Genomic DNA, 22,494 nt, shown 5'->3' on the forward strand with positions numbered 1-22,494 from the left:
GTGTGTGTGTGTGTGTGTGTGTGTGTGTGTGCGTGCGCTACTTTATTTATTTATTTAAACATTACTGCACTATTTTGTTGATTTATTTACTACATAAGCTCTTTTTTCATTCCCGAAGGTTTAGCATTATTATATGAGTCAATGGGAGAGAGAATCAGTGGAAATGCGCCACAAATACACATGAATAAGTGACACGACAGTGTGAATGTGAGCGAGAGAGAGAGAGAGAGAGAGAGAGAGAGAAAAGCAGGAGGGATGGAGAAAGAGGGAGGAGTGAGAGTGAGTGAGGAAGGGCGGGAGGAGGAGGAGGAGGAGAATCTCCCCTGTCCGCGCGCTTCTCATGCTGGAAGCCCAAACTTTAGTCGGTGGTTCTGTGCTGAAGGAGCGCAGCCTCCACACACACACAGTCTCACACACACACACCATGCAGCAGCAGCCGCGCGGGGTGTTTGGACTCCTACACGTCGCCATTTTCCTGTGGATGGCTTTCTGCGTCAAGGGTAAGTACAGAAAATGACTTCTTTATTTATTTACTTACTTGTTTGCTTATTTATTTATTTATTTATTTGTTGTCCTGTGGATTCAGGAGTTGTGCAGCAGCCTGTAGACTCTACTGTGGCTCCTCTGTCAGCAAATCTGAGAATGCTAATGCACAACTGACAAAACACACGTGCTTCACGTTGGACACTTAAAGGTCCTCAGAAATGAGAATAGCACATGTGCACTCATGTGCATGCGTGTGTGTATTTAGCTCTTAGTGAGGACCAAATGTCCCCAGGATGATGGAGAAACATGAAACTGTGTGACACTGTAGGGGCATTGTTTTCTAACAAAAACTGCCACTCTTAGCTCCCCACACTCATTGTTGGATTACCACACTGGGTGTTAGATTAACACCTACGCTATCGAAATAATTTACAGTCTTAGATTAACAACAGTATTGAAATCAGTTACAGTGTTAGATCAACACATTCAACACATACAGTACTGTGTTCAGAGATTCAGAGACCACCTTTCATTTATTTTAGCTCCAGTCAAAATGACCATTAAGTACACAGTATTCATTTTCAGGATGTTTCTGAGGAGATTAGATATAGGATTATCCACTTGCACAAGGAAGAAGAAAGTCAAAGGCAAATAGACGAAAAAAAAAAACAGGAGTTTCCAAAACTGGATTTCACAAAATAACTAAAAGTTATAGAGGAAAGGGGGCTCCTAACAACTGCAAGACCACCAAAACTGTCCCAATCAGATAAACAGCATTTAAAGCTTTCATCTTTGAGAGAGAGGAGAGAATCAAGCTGCTTCAGATCTGAAAACATCCACAGGTGTTTCTGACCATCCTTCCACTGTGAGAAGACGACTCAGCACTATGGGTCTGAAAGGATGTGTAGCTATCAAGAAGCCTCACTGAGAAACAGACAAAAAAGAAGAAAATTTGCAAACCAAACAAAGAAGCTGCCAGTTTTTTGAGTCCAGACCTCAACATCACTGAATATAATAATAATTTACAGCTTTGGATTAACATGAACATTCTTCAACTCATTTAATGATTCATCAATTATCAATTAAAAAATGTAAAGGATGATAAAAGCTGATTTGTTTTCTGAGGGTAGGAATGATTTGCACCACAAAGACAGATAAACAAACCTGTGTGTGTGTGTGTGTGTGTGTGTGTGTGTGTGTGTGTGTGTGCGCGTGCTTTTAAGAGTTTCCAGCGTGCTGTTTGTATCCTAACACTCCGACCTTTTAATCCCTGGGTAACATGTGGCGGTGCTGTGTGCTGAGATGTGTCCAATAAGCTGACTGGAGCATCTGAAACAATAAGCCCCCCCAAAAAAGACTACAGGGGGCTTAGTGTGGTCTGCTGCTGTTGTGTGCTGTTGCCTCGAAAAGACTGGCAGTGTTAAGTGTGTTAATCTTATGGGTACAATGCAAGTGTCCCCAATATCTGAGTGTTGAATTGATATGCAGTTTTAAGTGTAGTGTTGATTTCATACCGTCAGTGTTTTACATAAACACCTACAGTGTAGAAAGAAACAATAGCTACAGCCTATATTATTGAAATCATTTACAGTGGTGGAATAATGCATTCATTGATAGATTTACACATACAGTACTGTGCAAAAGTCAGAGTACCCCTTTCATTTATTTAATTTTCTGTCAAAACAGGCAGTTTTTCATTTTTCAGGGTCAGGAAAAAAGCCAAAAACATATCACTGCTGTCGGAAATATCGCATCTTCAAAATGGTAACTTTACAGGAGAAAATAAAAGCGTTCTTGACTTGTAACAGAAGTTAATGTAACAAGATTTTCTAAGTAATTTTAGGTCATTTCTGTAGGTCATGACATTTCAACACAGTATGAAGGGTAACTGGAGTTTTCAAATTATGTGAAAAAGTAAAAAATGACAAAACTGATGATATATTCAACAGAAAATTACACAAAAGTCCCAACAACTAAATGTAATATCCACTCTTTTGTGTCTACTCACCTTTATTACATTGTCCATTCTTTTCAGGAGACTCAGTTTAAGTGTTTAAAAGAAATCTGCAGGGATATTTTTCACACCTACAAAGTTCAGTCTTAGAAGTTGGTTTCTGCTTCTCATAATCCAAGGTCTCAGATGTTTATTTTCAGTGTTGTAGTGCAAATTTTCTTTTTTGTTTATTTCCTTTTCTCAGTAATGGCTTCTTGATAGCTGCACATCCTTTCAGACCCATAACGTTGAGTTGTGGAAGGGCTAAAGTGTCAGTAGGATGTACAGAAGTGTGGACAAATTAACTACTGTTAGAGTTGATAGTGTTCCTAGTGCTGGAGGCTTCAGTGTATTTGTTGTGTTAAATGTGTTTTCTGCTTTTTTAACGCGCTCTGAAAAATGAATAATTGTAATAATCATTTTACTTTGAATAAATGAAAGGGTGGTCTCTGATATTTTGCACAGTACTGTATACATTACTGGGTTAACATCTACAGTGTTCCTTTGCATCCAGCTGGAATACTGTAAGATGTAATCTAACTTATGCTAATCCAGTGCTGTGCATCATTTTAGCACTGCAGATTTTATTCCAGCACTGTCGGATTTCAACACTGGGCATTTTGCTGTACGACTTTGTCTTGGCATTTAGCTTGCAGGCATTGTCTTCTGCCAGACTGTGACTGTATGTGTGTGTGTGTGTTTGGAGAGCAGCGCTATTCATCATGTGCAGAGCTACCTGGAAGCGCACACTAACTGGAATAGGCAAGTGTCCATGGAATCACAGGGCTACCCTGAATACTAACACAACATCAAGGTCGCGCACTCTGAGAGCATGCGCTTAGACGTCCTGAGGGGGTTCTGGTTAACATGTGTGGTTCAATCACAAATTGTAGACAGATCCAAGCTTGGAAAAGCAGGACTAGAGGATTAAACATCATCATCATAATAACGAACAGAGGTGGGTTGTACCTGGTTACACTTGTTCAGTTATGCAAGCATAATTTAATGGATTTGAACTCTCCTGAGAATTTTCATAGGAGAAGGACGTTATAGCTGTTGCGCAAAAACCTTGTAAATCTGTTTTTGGGGATTTTTTTTCCCAAATTTCTCCCCAGTTTAGTCATATCCAATTCCACACATTAGTTAGGATTCCCCTAATCATACGACACCCTCAGTGCTACGAGGGCAATGGCTTCCTCTGAGTTGTGTGATGCCAGCCGCCGCTTCTTTGTGAACTGCTGCTAATGCAACTTTTTGGACAGTTGAATGCGCTTGGAGGAGAATACTAACCACTACATTACGCCAGCTAAGAGACTCCTGTGCTAGCTTGCATCACGCTGAGTGATGGGGGAGAGGGAGGGCCATCATACCTAACCAGAAAGAGTGAGGCCAATTGTGCTCTCTTGAACTCCTGGCCACAGCTGTAGCATCACTGGGGATCGAGCTTGCGATCTCCTGGTGATAAGGCCAACGCTTACATGGTGGCACCACTTGGGAGTCAGTAGCTGTGTCCCAATTCAGGCTGCATACATGCCTTCGTAGACCATAGACCACGTCCTTCAAAGGCTGCGTAGACCCTTCGAAGGCTGAACTGAAACTATGCTTCACTGCTGGCGCCTGCATGTTAGCGTAAATTTTGCTTCAGACCACATTGGCTTGTTTAACATTTGTATCATTAGCTATTCGACTCAGTTTAAACTCAGTACTTACATTTAAAAGTGTAGCATTACTCTTCAGCCGCTGTTCAGAGATATGAGGTTTTGTTCAGACAGTGACGATATCTGTACACAAAGAGATCTGCCTTTTCATTGGATTTGCAAGTGGTCTGCAAGTGGTCATTCTTCTATGTAACTTGTACACATTAGAATGAAATGTCATTTTTAGGCCCTTTTTTAGACACAACAGCACTACATTACATAGGACTACATAGAGTACAGATACATGGCAGTCCTGATACCTGGACTTTCTACTCAAGTTATTATTTGGTAACTACTTGTACATAAGACTCTCACTTAGGGATGTTTGGGGATGCTCTACCCTTCTCTGACATCAGGGCAAGATCTTCATGAGGTCCTGACCAGTGAGGTTAGGTTACTTATAGTACTCAAGAGCCCAAGCCATTGATAATAATCTTCAATACAAATTATTGTACACAAACCTATTGATTCTTTTCAGAGCCTCAGCTGTCCAAAACTCCGTAATGGGTGACTGTGGGCATCGCCCACCCAAGAAAGTTTAGTGCATGACGCAAATCAATATTTAATCTTCTTTATTGTATGTCTGCTTTCATCTTTCGCTGCTCCACTTGTGTTTTGGAGTGATAAAGATCAATAGAGCTGAGAAAAAAACACATCAGCAAAATTCCTGTGCTGGTGCAGGAGAGCTTCGGCATTTGGGCCACATCTTAGAAGTTCAGCTGAGTCTGTTCCGTTTACACAAAAGCGACAGAGAGAAACAGGATGAAAAAGTTTATAAGAGGTTTATCTATTTAATACCCTTAGTATCAAAAGTGAAATTACATTATTTCAAACTGAACTAAACTTACATTAAAGAAAGCAACAAATTGCAAAAACTGACCAAATTGCAAAACAGACTAACCAGGGAAAGTGTCTAATGTTGGTTCAAGGGGAAGGGAGAGTCATCAAAGGGGCATGAAGATGGCCTTGGGGACTAAACCTGTGGACTGGACATTTCAGCACTCATCAAAGGGACTTAAAGTTGCACTGTGTTGCACTATATATGTCCAAACGTTTGTAGACACCACTCAAAGTTTCTTCTGAAATCAAGGGTATCAACAGAGAGTTTGTCCCCTCTTTGCAGCAGTGCCAGCCTCTCCTTTTATGGGAAGGCCTTACACTAGATGTTGGAACATTGCTGTGAGGATTTGACTGCATTCAGCCACAAGTGCATTAGTGAGGTCAGGTGCTGATGTTGGATGATTAGTTCTGCCACTCCAGCTCATCCCAAAGGTATTGGATGGAGCTCTATCACTCCAGGGAACACAGTTCCACTGCTCCACAGCCCAATGCTGGGGGGATTTATACCCCTTTAGCCAAAACTTGGCACTGGGCTAGTACCTGAGTGAAGCTGTATGATGTATTGTTATGGACAAAAGCATATGAATATGGCAGTGATCTTGAAACCTATATATTATAGTGAGCTTATAGACAACAGTGTGTCAAGCAAACAGACTTGAGGCAAATATGAGATGATTTAGGCATGCAGTTTACATGATGCTAATTGGGGAGGGATACTATAGACTTCCATTTCTGGTTAGCTACATTAGAATCGTAGCACCAGCAGGAAAACTTGAGACACCAAACGTGTCTTGGCTGACTGATTACATTTGGCATAAAGGGGAAGATTGAATACTTTTTTATTGCTTTTAAATGGCGGTGAGCCAGTAATCCAGGTGATTCCCTGTGAGATTCATGCCTATGTGGATGCATCTCAGGCTTGACTGGCTCTCACTTGATGTGGGAGAGAAATTCTAGACTTCATTTAAAGGTTTCAAACTCAGAGTCATTGAGGTGTGGGGGTTTTCATCAGTGTGGTACAGCAATCTGGCAGCCCAGAGACTGGAGTGGTTTTAATTTAGCTGCTTAAAAAACCCACTTCAAATTCTCTTCGGTCAGATAGGTCATTTTTCATAGAGCTTTTTGGTTTTTTATCATTTAAAACATGTTTTTTACAAAAGCAGAGAAGTTTAGATTGTCTAATGTACAGATCCCCCACTTGAACTTTGATCGAACATATCATTATTAGGTTAGCCCTGTCAGTAATAGCAGTGAATCAAATGGAGCCAGAGAGTCAGCGCTTTGACGGACAAACCTCATTTAGTTTGATTATGTATTAATCACAAGTGTGGAAGGAATTAGGGGCCAGAAATTGGTTTCACGCTGTGCAAGTGTTGGTTCAGCTGCACATAACACACTTTTGGGCTTTCCGTGTTAAAAATAAACAGATTTTGAAATGGTCCTTGGCTTTGGTGTATGGTTCTAGAAGAAACCTCTAAATGGTATAGAAACCAACCATTCTTTAAACCTCGAAAAGGTTCTTCATACCAGCACGTCTCGTTTATAAAGGCAGGTCTTTAAAGAAGCATCCACTGAAAGGTTCTTTAGGGAACCAAAACCGGTTCTTCTATAGCATCACTGAAGAGTTTATCACATGCCACCAAACACCTTCAGAATCTTTCAGCTAAATGTGCATTAAGCTTGAGATTACAGCACTTTGATAGCGATCAGTGGAAACGTTCCGCAGCCTTGTTAGATATTGTGCTGGGGGCCACGTCTGTCTTATATTACTTTGAGATGAACCTAGATGTGCTATGCTGCATCTGCAAACGTATGCTTGGCGTACACAATTTTCCATTAACTTACATAACATGAGCATTGCGTCAGTGACAGCTACATTAGAGCTGAGTTGATCTGTACATTTATGGCTAATAGTGCCTTCCAGATTCCAGCTGGATCCCATTCTGACATGTGGCCGCACTGCAGTTTTTTGGTTTGGAGGGGAGTGGAATCTAACTGGTTCAGGACAGTGACACAGACAGAAATGATGATGCCAAACTTCCAAACATGCTAATGTCATTATATCAGACTGTCGTCTATTCCTGACAGCAGTGCAGTCATCACCCAACCTATTTCAAGGCTTCCTCCCTGTGGTAATATCACTACATTCTGGCAATTAACCAGAATACTGGATTCACATAAACACAACGTACACTGCAGCTCCCTTTACGTTAAAGACTATAAAGCATTCATTTCCTTGCCAGAGACATAATCATTTAAAACAACCCAAACAGCTGAGGCGTACAAAGGTGACAGAAAACAACACATCAAACTTAAAAACCCAAACTTAATCATTCTAGGCTAAAGCATACTGCCACAGTGGGCGGACCTAAACAAGACGACATGACTGAGATAAAATCAGACAGCTGATATTGCAAAGACAAGGAAAAACATCACAGAACTCAAAAACTTGGACTTAATCATTAAACACAAAACATATTGCCATGGCAGGCATGAGCTAATGTTTATGGTCCATTCATGTCTTACCTTTCGTTCACTTAACTAACATTAGTTGTTGCTTTGACTTTTTCACAAAGCCCTTTTCAGCCTTTGTGGTAAAACTGATGATGACAGAAAACTGACAGTGGCTGTGGTTTCTTTTTTGGCTTTTGGGTGGGCAGAAATTCTACTTTATGGAATGAAAATCTCAACTTTAAACATCCCCAGCCTCATCTGGCTTGCTGAAAATGAACTAAAGGCTTGAGTTAATGGCAGATAGCCACAGTTGTTTGGAGTGATTGGAAGGTTGAGGAAATAAGGCGGAGCTTAATAGAGAGCATAATGGTTTGATTAGCCATAAGACAATGACAGCACTCACAGAAAACAAATGAAATTGTATTATCTTAAAAAGTATCAATTAAGTATTCATTTCCCACTTGACTGTGTCGGCCTGTGATCAATCTGGGTCAGCCCTGTGGCTATGCTCCTCATTCAGGCTGACCATGATCTTTTAGATAGCAGCTACACAGGTTTTACACAGGTGCTTACTATGCACATGTATCCTGTCTATAAGCCCAAAGACTGTGCAATCTCAAAGCATATAGCCTTGCTTTTCCAACTAAGAGGTCCGAATAAAACAGACATCAGCACATGCTGTATTTGTTGTGTGCACTGTTGTGTGCTGGAAATTGGTATTTTTACTATATCAACCCTGTAAAATAACTGTAACTGTAAAAAAGTTTCACCAACTAATTGCCTGAGTGTTGGTGTGAACACTAAGGCTGTGTCAGGCCTGTCACTTAAAAATTACACTTGTGGATGGAAGGATGGATGGATGGATAGGTGGATGCTTTGGCTGATAGTTCAGCATTTTTATTTTTAACATTTTGCCAACATTAACGCTCCCAGAGTCCTCACCTCAAATATCCCACCGTCCACTCCATCTGCGAGTGGGGAAATGGAGTATGTGTAGATTATACCTCTCCTCAACAGATAGAGAGAGGATTTTCCCTGCTGGTATACTATATAGGTTTTAATGTGTTGAGTGGATAAGCTCAGGATATTAGGCACATGTTGAGTGTGAGGAAGCTGGACATGTGTGTTTCCCTGAATCTGCAACTGGTCAGCACTGAGAGATGACCCATGTACTCCAGTTTGGAAAAAATCATAGTGTCATATCAGGGAGGGATCCACTTATGAGCAAATGCTAAACATTGTTGTACTGTTTTACACACTGGTTTAACCCTTTAAACCCTGAGGATTTCTTCATACTTGTATTTGTAACTACATATCCTGTGTAGTTGTTACCATAACAAGGAAAGTATTAAAATATTGTGATACTCGGAGATAGCAGTATCCCCCAGGGTCCCTTACAGGGTGGGATGGCCCTCCTCTTATTTTCTCTCCTGATCAAATGATGAGGCCAAAATTTAATTTTGACACATTTACTGAATGACTAGGGTCTAATAATTCTAAATAATTCTGAAAAATCACTGCATTTCTGAGATTTATTGGCCTGGAATTTTTTAAGGTCAGTTGATCAAAGTTTTTGACATTGGATAGTAGTGAATTATGCGTTTATATCTTGTTGTGCAAGAAAAGCTGATGATCATGAGGGGATTGTGGAGAGAGTAGTACATTTGGTTTTGAGAAGAAACATTTTTTTTCTTTTTTTTGTGATTCGTCTTTTGTGAAAGATTATTTAAAACAATGTGGGATCATTTTATTTTTGTCTTAAATTAAGTTTTTAAAACAAATCAAAGAAAAGAAATGATTTGATGTGTACATTGTCCATTCTTTAAAAACTTGACAAATGCAAGATTCACCAGGGGGGCTTCTTACCCCATATAGGGTGGCAGCTGGCCTTGATTGCCCTGAGTGGGGCAAGATGGTCCTTTTAAAGATTTGCGCAAAAATAACCAAAACTGTCAGCTGTTCCAGTTTATTTCCTCTAACCATGAGTAGGTTTATGCAACCTCATGCAACCTTATGCAACATGATAAACTCATTCACAAATGTGGTTTAGCTATACAGTATAAGGATGTTTTTTCTGCAGTGCTCCTTACTGTAACTACATATGTATTACTCTATACTATGACTGTATACAGTGATTAGAATTTTGATTTATAATAGGTTGATATCCAGTCAGCTTGTCATTATGTAGTTTTGATTTGACACTGTGACATCACTGGTAGTTTAAGGATAGGGGTGGGCAATATAGAAAAAAACCCAGTTTTAAAGAAATTTTCATGATAATAAATACTACAATATTTTAAAACACATACAAAACGCGAAGGTAGTATCGTATTTAAAAACTCTGAACAAAATGATTATTATTCAGTCATTTACATACTGCACTGCTGACAATCCAATTAAACAGGACTAATTATGCTCTCTTGATAATGAAGCATGCAGTTGGTCAGTGTTCTTTAAGTACCGACAATAAAATGTTGTCATATTGCCCACTGCTATGTACAGGCTCTACCATTGGTCTAAATTTCTATGTGTTATGTTGCTCAGTGTACTAGAACACTGACCGTATCTTTTGTGCTTAGAAAAGTGTATTGTGATGAAATGTATCACTATAAGGATAAAATATCATTGTACTGTTTAGCAATATGTCTAACAGTTGCTGCATAGCAGTTACTGGATTTATTTTAAAAACAGCAAAATAAACCTGCAGTTTAACCCCTTAAATGGCCAGGGCCCCCTGGTGGGCTCCAAGTTTTATTACACACATCTAAGCCTTAGTATGTAGTAAGCCTGGGATTTTAAGGGGTTAAGAAGTCTTCTACCAATGGTCCTCATTCTCAGGTCTTGAGGGCCTGCAAAGTGTAGTGTTTGTCCTGATGACTCTATAAAAGAATGAAGGCTATGAGGGCATCTGTTCTAAAGCCTGATACTCTTCCTTCCCACCAGCTTTAACAACACAGTGTAGGAAGAATCACTTTTCCCAAGGTGTTGAAGCACAAATGACTATCATCACTTACACTTCAGACTCTACCAGTGGTTTAATGATGACTGAACAGGTCAACGTTTTTGTAGCACTATACACTCATCTTTTGGGCAAGGAAGAGTTTTAGTGGAGATTTTGATTGAAATATGCAGAAACCTTTTCCTTTACAAGGTTATCTGAGAAACTAACAGCATTCCAGTGTAACTTCAATGCTACATCTTTGTTAGTTCACATGGTTTAACTGGTCAGGTAATTGTTAAGACCTGTGTGTTAGTGGATTCACAAAAACCCAAAATGGTCCAGAGCAGAGGGCCCAAGACCGGGACAGAATAAACTCTGATGGATGAAACTGTCAACACACCCTGAGAAACCGTATTTCTTTGTTGTGGCTGCAGTGTGACAGGGCTGGAGGATATTTCAAACTGTGCAATGGTCATAGAAGAAGCTTAGGCTATTTTTCTTAGGTAATAAACATACAGGGAAGCCCCAAATTACAGATTCTGTTGTCTTTTGAAGTGAAAAGAAGTAAACACAAACCTTGGCAGTGGACTATTAAAAACAATTCTACAAATATTATTGCATATTTTTTTAAATATTTGATTAAATAATCCATAAATTGGTATATTCAACTACAGCGGTACTTTGTATCACTCTCTTTGGTGCATATCTTAGCTTGCAAATGCTTTTTGTAGTCAGCTAGGAGTCTTTCTATTCTTGTTTTATGTATTGTCACCTGCTCTTCCTTGCAGAACGCTTATAGATCTGCAGTTTTCTTGCATGCACAGCATGTTTAAGATCTACCCACAGATTTTCAATGGTGTTCAGGTCAAGGGACTGGGAGGGCCAATTTAAAAGCTTCCGTTTATGTGGTTCATGGCAGATTTTCAGCTACATTTTGAGTCATTGTCATGTTGTGTAGAAGCCAGCCTCTTTTCAGCTTCAATTTTCTGACTGTGTCACATTTGCCAGAATTTGCTCCATTCCTCCATCTAGCTGTGCAATGTTTCCTGAGCCACTGACAGCCTAATAGATTCCTAATACATTCAGTCCCATGTTGAACAGTTGGCAAGGTGTTCTTTTCATCAAATGCTGTTCCTTTTTTATCCAAACATACCTCAGTTATTGTGACCAAAGAGTTTCAGAGCATTTGTTTCCAAAATGCTTCTTGCTTATGTAGATGTTCTTTTACAGTTCAGATGTTGACTTTTGTGGTGAGGTTGTAGGCAAGGTTTCCTTCTGATGACTCTTCTATGCATGTCATGTTTGCAAGCAACACTGCACAGTAGAATGGAGCACCATTACTCCTGTGTCAGCTGAACCTTTCATTTGCTGTCATGTGGGGGTTTTGCTTTGCCTTTCTGGTCACTATAGAAGCAGTTCTATCTGATACTTTTCTTGGTCTTCCAGATCTTTTCTTGATTTTCACAATTCCCCTGTCATTTGACGACATTTCAGACAGTGGAAATTGCAAGCTGGAAGCACTTTGATATATTTTAATAGCCTTTCTCAGTGTTGTAGGCACCAATTAGCTTTATTTTCAGATCCTCAGCCAGCTGCTTAGAGGGTCCCATGTATTACGCTCTTGAATTATCATCAGCAAGCAAGTTCTAATGATAATTATTGACATGCCTAAGCAGTGCAGGGTTAAGTAAGGCCTAACGACATCAAACACACCTGATTTAAATATTTAGATGCTCCTGAAGGTAGGAACCTTTATTTTTAAGGGTCAAGATTAGCTTTGATATCATATGAGATATAGATAGAGATATAAGGTCATGGCACTAAAGAATCTGAAACCTTATTGCAATTCACCAGCCATGCTGTTGCAATGTTTCTGGAAGTTTCAGGAAGGTCAGGAGAATTTTTGCAACTTGCATTGTGATTTCTTACTACATGCAAAGCAAAACTCAATCTAGCTCCTAATGTACTCACATATAAATAAGCATTCTGAAGGTAATGTCTGGTTTGGGCTTCTACTGATTACATCAGTCCTTTCTTTCAGGAGTCATTTGGGTAGAAATTGCAATATGCACTCGCCGCATGTGTTTGTTGTCATTTGCCGCGTTCGGGTTGCGCTCACTGCCCCCGAAAACTATTTCCTCAGTATCTGTGCTACAAGAGCAGCCTCTCCTTCTCCTATTTGACTTTCATAATTGCCTAAAACAAGAACAGCTGTTTTACACGTTCCAGCCCTGAATGCAATGAAAATAGAAGCAATTCTCCAGAGCGAGCGCATACACAAACACATAAACACGCACACACACGCTTTTTTAACTCTCTGTTGCAGGCTATAAACTGTGGAATAATAGCTGTCACCATTTTGCTCCTCAAAAGCTCCTCAGACAATAGCAGGGGAGAATCTTTCGCTGCGGTCTGTATTATCTGTGCGGGACAGACCCGAGCCAGGCCCCAAAAGCTTTCAGCATTGCCTTTTAATACTGAATCATCCTGTCCCTGGCATGTAGCTCAATGGGAGCACCCTGACGTTCTGAATTGTCTCCCTTGTTTGGTTGCTCCAAACATTACCCCCTCCGAAATATTTTATGACAGTTACAAATGGTCATTCAGGGGCGTAAGCATGGCAACACACATAAAGCAAGTCACCTAGTCTATTTATTGTTGATGTCAGAAAAGAAAGTTATAGCAGAAGGACAAAATGTCCTGAAGTTCAACCCCAGAGGATTCGGCCTATTTGCCTATAAAAGTGACCATAGACTGTTATATATCATGCAGAATGGCAGTCAACAAGTGCTAAGAAGATCCGGATGGTCCTGGACTGTTGTTGAGGTTGTGTTTAGACCCATCCACCTGTTTTTCAAACATTGGTGACACACAAAATTGCACTGTGCATGACTAAACATGGTTGGTGTAGGAATAGCAAGCTTTATGATGGTCTAGAAGTCTTGTTTTGTAGATGCTACTCATGACAACGATTTTGTTGTCCTGCAAATAAATGAGTGCAAATTCACAAAATGCTTTTCCATAATCTGAACAAAATAACAGAGTGAAAGCTACACTGTAAGAAAAGATTCAAAGTACAGTAAAATTCAATAGTTAATACCTGTTTTTTGAAAATACGAAGAGGTTAAATGCATGTAAATAAAACATACATATACTGTATTTTAACACTACTGGTTAAAAAAAATCCAGACAGAGGGGTGATAGACATAACTGGTTATTTAACTTTTAATTTTCTCAGTGATGATAAAAATACAGCATTTTTCCATAATAATAACAGTAACAGCCATTACAATAAACACACATGTCTGTAAAATAAAGATTATTATTTTCTTTTTGTGAGTTTACTTTCTTTTTCTGTAAATTAACAGAAGCACTGTTAAATACCGTATATCGCTGCTGTCAGAACAAAACCTTGTATCTTCATTTTCCTCCTGAATCAGTTTTTGACATCATTTGAAAATGCCTGTGGGCCTTTACATTGTGGGTAAATTTCATGATGAAAGAACCAACAGAAACAGTCCAAAATTGCTAGGAAAAACATCTGGTTCCATTGACTTACATTAACAGTAAAGTAGGTTTTTTCCTTCTCCTGTAAAGTTACCATTTTGGACATTGACTCTTAAATTTTACAGCACTGTGGCAGTACTTTTACAGTTTTTGTTACAGTGTAGTAAAACTGTTGAGTTACAGTAGAAGACAAATCTAATGACTCTAATGACACAAACAAATCAAATGAAATTTACAGATTTTTACCATCACTGAGAAAACACACTTTTAATATTAATTAACAGGTTTTGTTTGGCACCTCTGCTTCCGGACCTTTTTTCGTTGTTTGTATGTTTTTTGTTTTTGTTTTTGTTTTTACAGTGTATGAGTAGATTGTGAATCTTGACTTTTTATTTGTGGAAAGTCACAGGTCTTTCCAGCTAAAACATAATTTAAAGCAAATCTTCTACCCCAAATGATTCCATGTTACATTTAATTAAAAAATCAGAAAGGCATTTTTTATGTTTCCTGTGACTTCAGAAGCTGATGTACGCTGATATGATTTATATAATGAGGGTTTTTTTTGCATTTTTTTGCAAGTAACTGTAATATTTCTCATGAAAAGTTCACACAATGCAAAGGGCAACTGAGGTTCAAAGGATGTAGAAAGTGAAATCTTATAAAACGGTTGTGAGATTTTGTTATGACAGCAATGAAATGTCAAGCAATGTGTTTTCTGAGGACACTGCACAAAAAGGGGTCTGTATCAGTGGCCTGCATATCCAACCACCCCTTTCTTTCACTGCGTTCGGAAGGTCCTCACTTGTCAAACGTTGGAAAATTGTGAGGTCTTTCTTACAGACGTGATACCTGGCATCACACTCCAAACAATGTATTGATTGCAGGTAATAGGGCCTGCTTATTACACTACAGGTAGAATTTATGTATCATTTACTCTCATTATGCATAATACAGAAAATGAAATATGATAGATATATACTTCTGTGCAAAACTCATTTCTTTAGTTTCCTGGCAAAAACAGCCATTAAGTACAATTTACTCATTTTTAGGAGATGTTGTGAGAAGATTAGATAACAGCCAATCCACTTGTATTTGCTTAATCACTTAAATGGCCAGGGCCTGCCAGCAGGCCCAAAGTTTTATTACACACTTCTGTAACCTAAGAATAGCTCAGCCAATTCAGTCCCTGTAATTACTGAATAATCTAAAAAACTAATAATAATTATGTAACAAGCCTGGGATTTTACAGAGTTAAGAAAGAGGGGAGTCAAAAGAAAGTAACTGAAAAAACAAAAGTTTCATAAACTTCAAAAAATGATTAAAAGTTACAGAGAAAATGGACCTCCTAACAACCACCTGAAACACCTGGTCTAATCATGACACTACTAGGGGTCTAAAAAGATATGTAGCTGTCAAGAAGCCCTTACTGAGAAAAGGTAATAGACAAAAAAAAAGAACATCTGCTTATCAAACAAAGAAGCTGCTGGTGTTCTCAGAACAGTGGACTGACCACCCCAGAGTCCAGACCTCAACATCACTGAATGTGTTTGGGATTTATATGGATTGTAAGAAGCAGAAAGTGCAACCAACTTCTAAGACTGAACTTTGGAGGTCTTTCTGCAGATTTCTCTGAAAAACTGAGAGTGAGTCTCCTGAACAGACTGGAAGCTGTTATAAAGGTAAAGAGTGACGCAGTAAATACTGAAAAAACAAAATTCTATTTAGTTTTTGATAAAATATGTCATGTAAGCAAGACAATAAACTGCATGTGGACATGGATTTGGGGACAGGCTATTGGTTTTGGCTCCTTTGGGGGGAAATAACGAACGTTGAAAGTCTTTAACGGATGTTAAAAGTCAAAAGCTATTTCACCTGTGAGCCTGGACTGTTCTAGAAAGAGCACAGGCTTAGTTGCCTTCCAGGAAAATGTGTCGGAGCAACCTCTGCTCTCCCTTTTGTGCCTTCAATCTGGCTTTTATCGAGTGAATCAATTGTGGAGATTGCGTTTCGTTTTTTTCGCTCCTTTTTTTTTAGCGGGGATAGAGGGATGTGCTAGTCATTCAAGCCTTTAAAGGGGGCTAAGCTGGAGTAGAACACAATCCTACACAGAGAGCACTGACCCATTTATTCTGCAGGGATTTCTCTCTCTCTCTCTCTCTCTCTCTCTCTCTCTCTCTCTCGCCCTCTTTTCATCATGAGAAATACCCATTGTGTTATAAAACTGACTGATTTAATGGTTGAATAAAAGAATATCTCGCTGCTGATCAGGTTCCCATATAAAATGATTTGCGAATAATCCGCGCCGGAGAGGGAAGGAAATATTGCGTCTGTCGTTTTTTTTTCCCCCTCTTACATTTTCGCGCCAAGATTAGGGTCAATTTATGGGTCTGGAGTTTCTGATCTGGGCTTTCAGCTTTTAAGTTGGGCTGGCATAATCTCACTTAGAGTGAAATAAACCCCCTAAAAGGCCTGGAGAGTGAGAGACCATCACACACACACATTCCTTCCATCCATCAGAAGATGATATCATGGGGCAGGAGAGATGAAGAGGTGCACATTGTCCCCATGTGGGTTTTTATTTGGCTCTCCTTCTATTCCTTTAAAGTCCTCTCACCACAGGTCCTCTCTCGCTCCCTGCCTTTTAAAGCCTGTGCCCATCCTGTGCCCTGTCTTTCTCTATCTCTCTGTCTGTCTCTTCTCTCCATCTCCCAGCTCCCCTCTCAGCCACCGCATCCTGTTCTCTATCTTTTCACACTCTCTCTATCTGTCCTCCTCCTCAGACTCGCCATCACACTGGCCTTATTCAGCCCTGCCTGCTTTTTCGTCTACCACATTAGCATAAACATCAATACAGAGCGGTTTCATTTTCCACGCCTCATCAGAACAGCTCAGATTCCTGGAGGTCCTGCTGACCTCATAGATGTCCCTACCTGAGGGCAAAAATGTAATATCATGATACTTGAAGACACAGGCGTAGCAGAAGAGACGGTACATATGCTGAAATTTGGAGCAGCGTACGTGTGACCTGACCGTTGACATCATGCAAAATGATTTGTCCTTTCTTTTTTGCTGATTTACGTGTCATGCAGTGTTATAATAAGGGGAGAGATATCAATATTGAACCAAACCACTGCTCTGTCGTTGAGAGAGAGACTGTGGTGATAATAGTTGATAAGACATTATTATACATTGGCCTATTTTTTAAGTTAAAAAGTCAATATTAGCCTTCCATAGGGCTCACAACTAGCCCTATAGCTCTGCACATTACACCTCAACCTGCATGCGTTTGAGTGCGTTTGAGTCGTCTGTTTTCAGCTCACTGTACAGCGTTCACTAAACAGTGCAACTACTGCAAGTTTTGAAAATATAAAGATACAAACTCACTAAAACACACTAAAACAAGTACACGTGTGTCTTTACAGTGTTCAAATTATTCTAAAGTTCAGAACGTTTTACTGTTGTTTACAGTCATTAATATTTTATTATATTACATTATTATATTATTGTTTTTAACAGTTACATTCCTCAGGGGGGGCAGCAGCCCTCCAGCATCCCCACTTCCTGCTTCCCTGTACCCAAGTACAACAAAATTCTGTCCAAGCCTGACCTGACCCCAGCGAAATTCCATCTGACCCTGACCTGAACCACATCATGTTTTGCGTCTGAAACTGACCCAAACCCGACAAAATTCTGTCCAAGCCCAACCTAACACACAGCATCGCATTTTGAGGCCAAACCCAAACTGAACCATGTCATTGTTTTAAGTCCAAAACTGACCTGAGCCTCAGAGTTCTTTCTGAGCTTAACCCAAGCATGACAAAATTCTCTATGAACTTGACCCACTGCCCAACAAAATTCTGTCCAAGGCCAAAAATTCTGTGCTAAACCAGCCCGAACCACACCATCCTATTTTGAGTCCTAACTGACCCAAGTAGAACAAAATTCTGTCCAAGCCCAAACCGAGCACGGCAAAATTCTGTCCAAACCTGACCCAAACCACATCGTCATGTTTTGAGTCAGAAACTGACCCGAGCCAGATAAAATTATGCCAAAGCCCCAAACAAACCCGGCAAAATTCTGTCCTAACCTGACCCGACACACAGCATCGCTTTTTGGGTCAGAACTCAATTCAAACCACAGTGTCGAATTTTGAGTCCTAAACTGACCTGAGCTTGGCACTTCTTTCTGAACCAAACCCAAGCCTGACACAATTCTGCCTGAACTCAACCCGAGCTTGACAAAATTCTGTCCAAGCCAAAAAAATATCTGTTCAAAACTGACCCGAACCACATAATCAAGTTTAAACATAATCAGGTCCTAAAACGACCTGTGTAAATTCTGTCCAAACCCGACCCAGACCCGACAAAATCCTGTCAGGACCCAAACCAAATCACATCATGTTAAGAGTTCGAAACTATCCCAAGTATAAAATTCTGACTGAACCTGACTCGACCCAAACCGCTTCATCATGTTCCAAACAAACCTGAGTATAACAAAATTCTGTCCAAAACTAGCCTGAGCTGGCCAACATCACTCAAAGGACAGCTCCAATAACTGCAATCAGAGAATGGACAAATAAAATATAAAGCAAAGTAAAACAATACATTATTATTGTCGGAACAAAACCTCGTATCTCCATTTTTCAGATTTTGTTGTCCTTTACATTATGGGTGAAGTTCATGACGAATGGACCAAAAGAAATGACCCAGAATTACTCAGAAAAAAGTCTGGTTCCATTGACTTACATCAAAACTAAAGTACGTTTTTTCCTTCTCCTGTAAAGTTACCACTATGGAGGTTTTGTTCCAACAGCAGCGATATGATAATAAAATAATCAGCTGTCCAAAACTACGTTTAAATTCAGCTTTCACGTGTTTTTAAATCAAATAATTATTTTAAACAGCATCTCAGATTAGAAACTTTTCATACTGCACTGTGTGGTTGTTAATCCTAAAACTCTTCTGTACATAGAACACATAGAGCTCTGTTCTGATTGGCCGCCCTGGACTGTGAAAGCAGCTCGACACTCATAAAACTGTTGTAGGCTGAACAGACGTGTGTAATGTATGGTGTGTCTGGCATACACACACTCCGCTCTCCCCCTGAGAGATCTGTTTGTATACCTATGCTGTGAATGGCAGTGTTTAAATGTATGGTTTGTTTGTTTACATGCAGAGGTTTAGTGACTTTGTTTACATATATGCTTTGTTTGCTTCTGTTGAAATGCATGCAGTTCCATCTCGCTTTAGACCCACCTGACCATATATTTGTCCTTTGTTCTGCTCGTGTGTCTGTTTTCTGCGCGGCTGTTTGTGTTTCTGATTACTCCGCTTCACTTCGTTTGCGAGGTACGTGTCCGTAACGGTGCTTAATGTGACTCTGTCAGGAGGCGAGCAGGCTGAGAGGGAGAGAGAAGGTTGGAATAGGTGATGAAATGTGAGGCGTCTGCTCATCTGAAGCTGAAGGAGTTTTAACCTTGCCAATTAAAGGTCATGACTGGGTCAGCTTTACTGAGGGAACCCTGTGGAGGCAGTGGTCCTCCTCGTCTTGAAGCAAGAAGAGAAAGAGACGCATGTTTACTATGTAAGCCGAGGATCAAGGTTAATGCTGTTCGACTCACCTGTTGGAGTGTCCTTCATGGCTTGAGTGCACCTGCTGGTGTAGTTCTTAAAGTGATAGTTCACCAAAAAAATCTAATTGCAGTTGAATCAAATCAAATTCAAAATCTAATTCAGTTTTCTGTCTTACCTCAAACATCAGTCAGCCAACATGTTTTGTGTCGGAACTTTGGATCATTTTCTACTGAAGCTGTACAGCCAGTGTAGCTAACAAGAAATGGAAGCTTATAACCACAATCATTTCTGAAAATTTGAGGGCCATAAGCAAAATGCTTAGTCCAATAATATTAGTTTGTATGCAAGAATGAAATTAAATTAATATTTAACTTCAGCTTAAATAATTCCACAGTATTGCTAAGCATTTGTTACATGGTTGCTATGGTACCTTAGGTGGTTGCAAAGTGGTTCATATATTATTACAGGTGGTTTCTAGGGTGCTGATATGTGGTTGCTATGGAATCTTAAATGGCTGTTAAGTGTTTACTATGGTACCTCTGGTTGTTGTTAGGGTGTTGCTATGTCTTTGCTACGATATGTTCAGGTGTATATACTAGGTGGTTTGGTTGCTAGCATGCTGTTAAGTGGTTGCTAGGTTGCTAGAGTGTTGCTAAGCAGATGCTAAGATGTTCCAGGTGGTGCTAGGGTATTGCCAGTTGGTTGCATTGGCATCCCAGGTGGTTGTTAGTGTGTTGTTATGCAGTTGCTGTGGTGTTTTATATAATTGCTATGGTATTGCTAAGCGCTTTCTATGGTATCCAAAGTGGTTGCTATAGTATTACTAGGTAGTTGCTGCAGTATTTCAGTTAGTCGCTAGGGTGTTGCTAGAATGAAAATAAATTAATGTTTACTAACTGCTAAGGGAAACATGATTAAATAATCATTATTGGTATACAGGGGAAATAAAAACACTGTCTTAATAAATTATTACAATAAGTGAAATAAAGTACAAAAAGTGATTAAAGTGATTATTTTTGCTTCCTTGAGTTTTTAAAGATTTTTCAATTACATATACGCAAGATATTTTTTCTACCAAAATCATGTTTAATAAATAAGGGTGAGCCCTTAAGCTGTCTAAACTCCCCCAGCAATATCATACTGCACACTCATAACAGATACATAACGTTTCCTATTATCCTTTACAGAATTATTCCTCTGTGAATATTTCATTTTTGAGGATAATTAAATGAATTATATAGAAATATCTACTTAAAACCTCTATTGGTAAAGTTAGTGAACAGCTTAATATCAGTTTTCCAGCTGAATTGAAACTCCTTGAAAGAACTTAAATGGGCCTAGGCCTCAACCCTGAGGGACACCACGTTCCCCTGCAGAAAAAAAAGAAGACCTTCAGAACTTACAGTGTATTTTCTTTGAAAGATTAGTGCTCCTATTACCAGAACCATTCAATCCTCATCAGAAATACTTTTCATTACACCCCAGTTATGTGAAGGTGACTGTAGTCATTAATGTCACATGGGTTCACAGTATGCTAGCGTCAGCAAATTCACTAAAGGATTTCCTCATGTTAAACAGATTTAGTTCGAGCTGCATGCCTGGATGTGTTCTGGCTGACTGCAACAATTCAGAGACAGAAGCTCAATCGGTGCACACACACACACACACACACACACACACACTCTCACACTCACATACACACACTAACATATATATACACAAACACCCTTAATCTGATCATTTTCTCATTCACTGTGGGACTCTGTGGGAGTGTCAATGAACTTTTTTGCTCTGCCCTCTTAGGTCCCATCTGAAACAGAGTAGATTGCACTTATGTAACTCTGCCCCACTTTACCAACACACATTGCCATCTGTTAAATGCACCACTAACATTAGTAACATACCAATTCCCAGTCCAGTGCCAAGAGTCCATCATATTCCATGTACAATCACCACATTGATTGTTCACAGCTGTTTTTTATTTGCAATTAAATGTTTTCTGGAAAGAGCCCTCCTAATTATTGAGTTCAGGTGTTTCAGCCACACCTATTGCTAACAGGTGAAAAATAAAACCAAGCACATATCAATCTTCATAGACAGAGTAATAGTAGATTGAATCATACTGAAGAGCTCAGTGACTTTAAACATGGCACTGTCAAAGGATGCCTCCTCTACCACAAATCAGTGTGTGAAATTTCTGTCCTGTTAGATCTGCCCCAGACAACTGTAAGTGCTATTATTGTGGAATGGAAGAATCTAGGAGCAACAACAGCTCAGCCACAAAGCTTAGACCACACAAACTAATGAGCAAGGCCACCTAAGTACTGAAGCAAGTAGCACATAAAAATTGTCTGTTGTTCTCTGTATAAATGTTGGTTCTGCTGTTTTCGGGTCATCCTGCAGCTCTTTTCCTGTGACTGCTGGCTTATTTCTTATCTTGCATACCATATTATTATTTCTATTTTTTTTACTAATACATTGGAGTCCAAAAGTCTCAGACCACACCGAAAACCTGGATTTTTCATTTATACTGCAAAACAAGCAAAAGAAAAGTTAAGAATTTTTAAAAAATTTTAAACAAAGAAAAGTTATGACAAGTAAACAAAGAAGAAATATTCAAAATTCTGCACTATTTCTGGGTCACTGTTCAAATTTAAGCAAATTTGTGACTGACTAAGATACTGATACTGATACTGATTAAGAAATTCTGAAATTCATTTTAAAATTTCAAAATATAAGCATTTTCACTAGTGATCTCAGACTTTTTGGCCCCCACTGTTCATATATTTTAATATAGTATCTGGTTATTTTTTTCCTGTCACTTTCATTTTAAAGCTTTGTTTTAAACCTTTGCTAATTCTTATGAACACACACTTTTTGACACTTTCCTCCCATCCTACATAACACTGACATAAACATGTCATGGCAGATGCTGTAATGACTTGTTATGACAGATTTTGTTCAGTGTCTTGTTACCATTACTGGAAATAGACATGATGCTAA

General features: G+C 39.4%; 1 protein-coding gene across 1 annotated transcript in view; it reads left to right on the forward strand.

The window, feature by feature from the left end:
• The first annotated feature begins 307 nt into the window (after positions 1-307).
• chrna8 (cholinergic receptor, nicotinic, alpha 8) overlaps positions 308-22,494 on the forward strand; it is a 90,963-nt gene continuing 68,776 nt past the window's right edge. The window contains exon 1 of the mRNA XM_036583764.1: positions 308-500. Within this exon, the coding sequence (XP_036439657.1) occupies positions 341-500 (160 nt within the window). The 5' untranslated portion in view covers positions 308-340. The remainder of the gene's footprint in view (positions 501-22,494) is intronic.

Source organism: Colossoma macropomum, unplaced genomic scaffold, assembly GCF_904425465.1.
Source record: "Colossoma macropomum unplaced genomic scaffold, Colossoma_macropomum, whole genome shotgun sequence".
Lineage (NCBI taxonomy): Eukaryota > Metazoa > Chordata > Actinopteri > Characiformes > Serrasalmidae > Colossoma > Colossoma macropomum.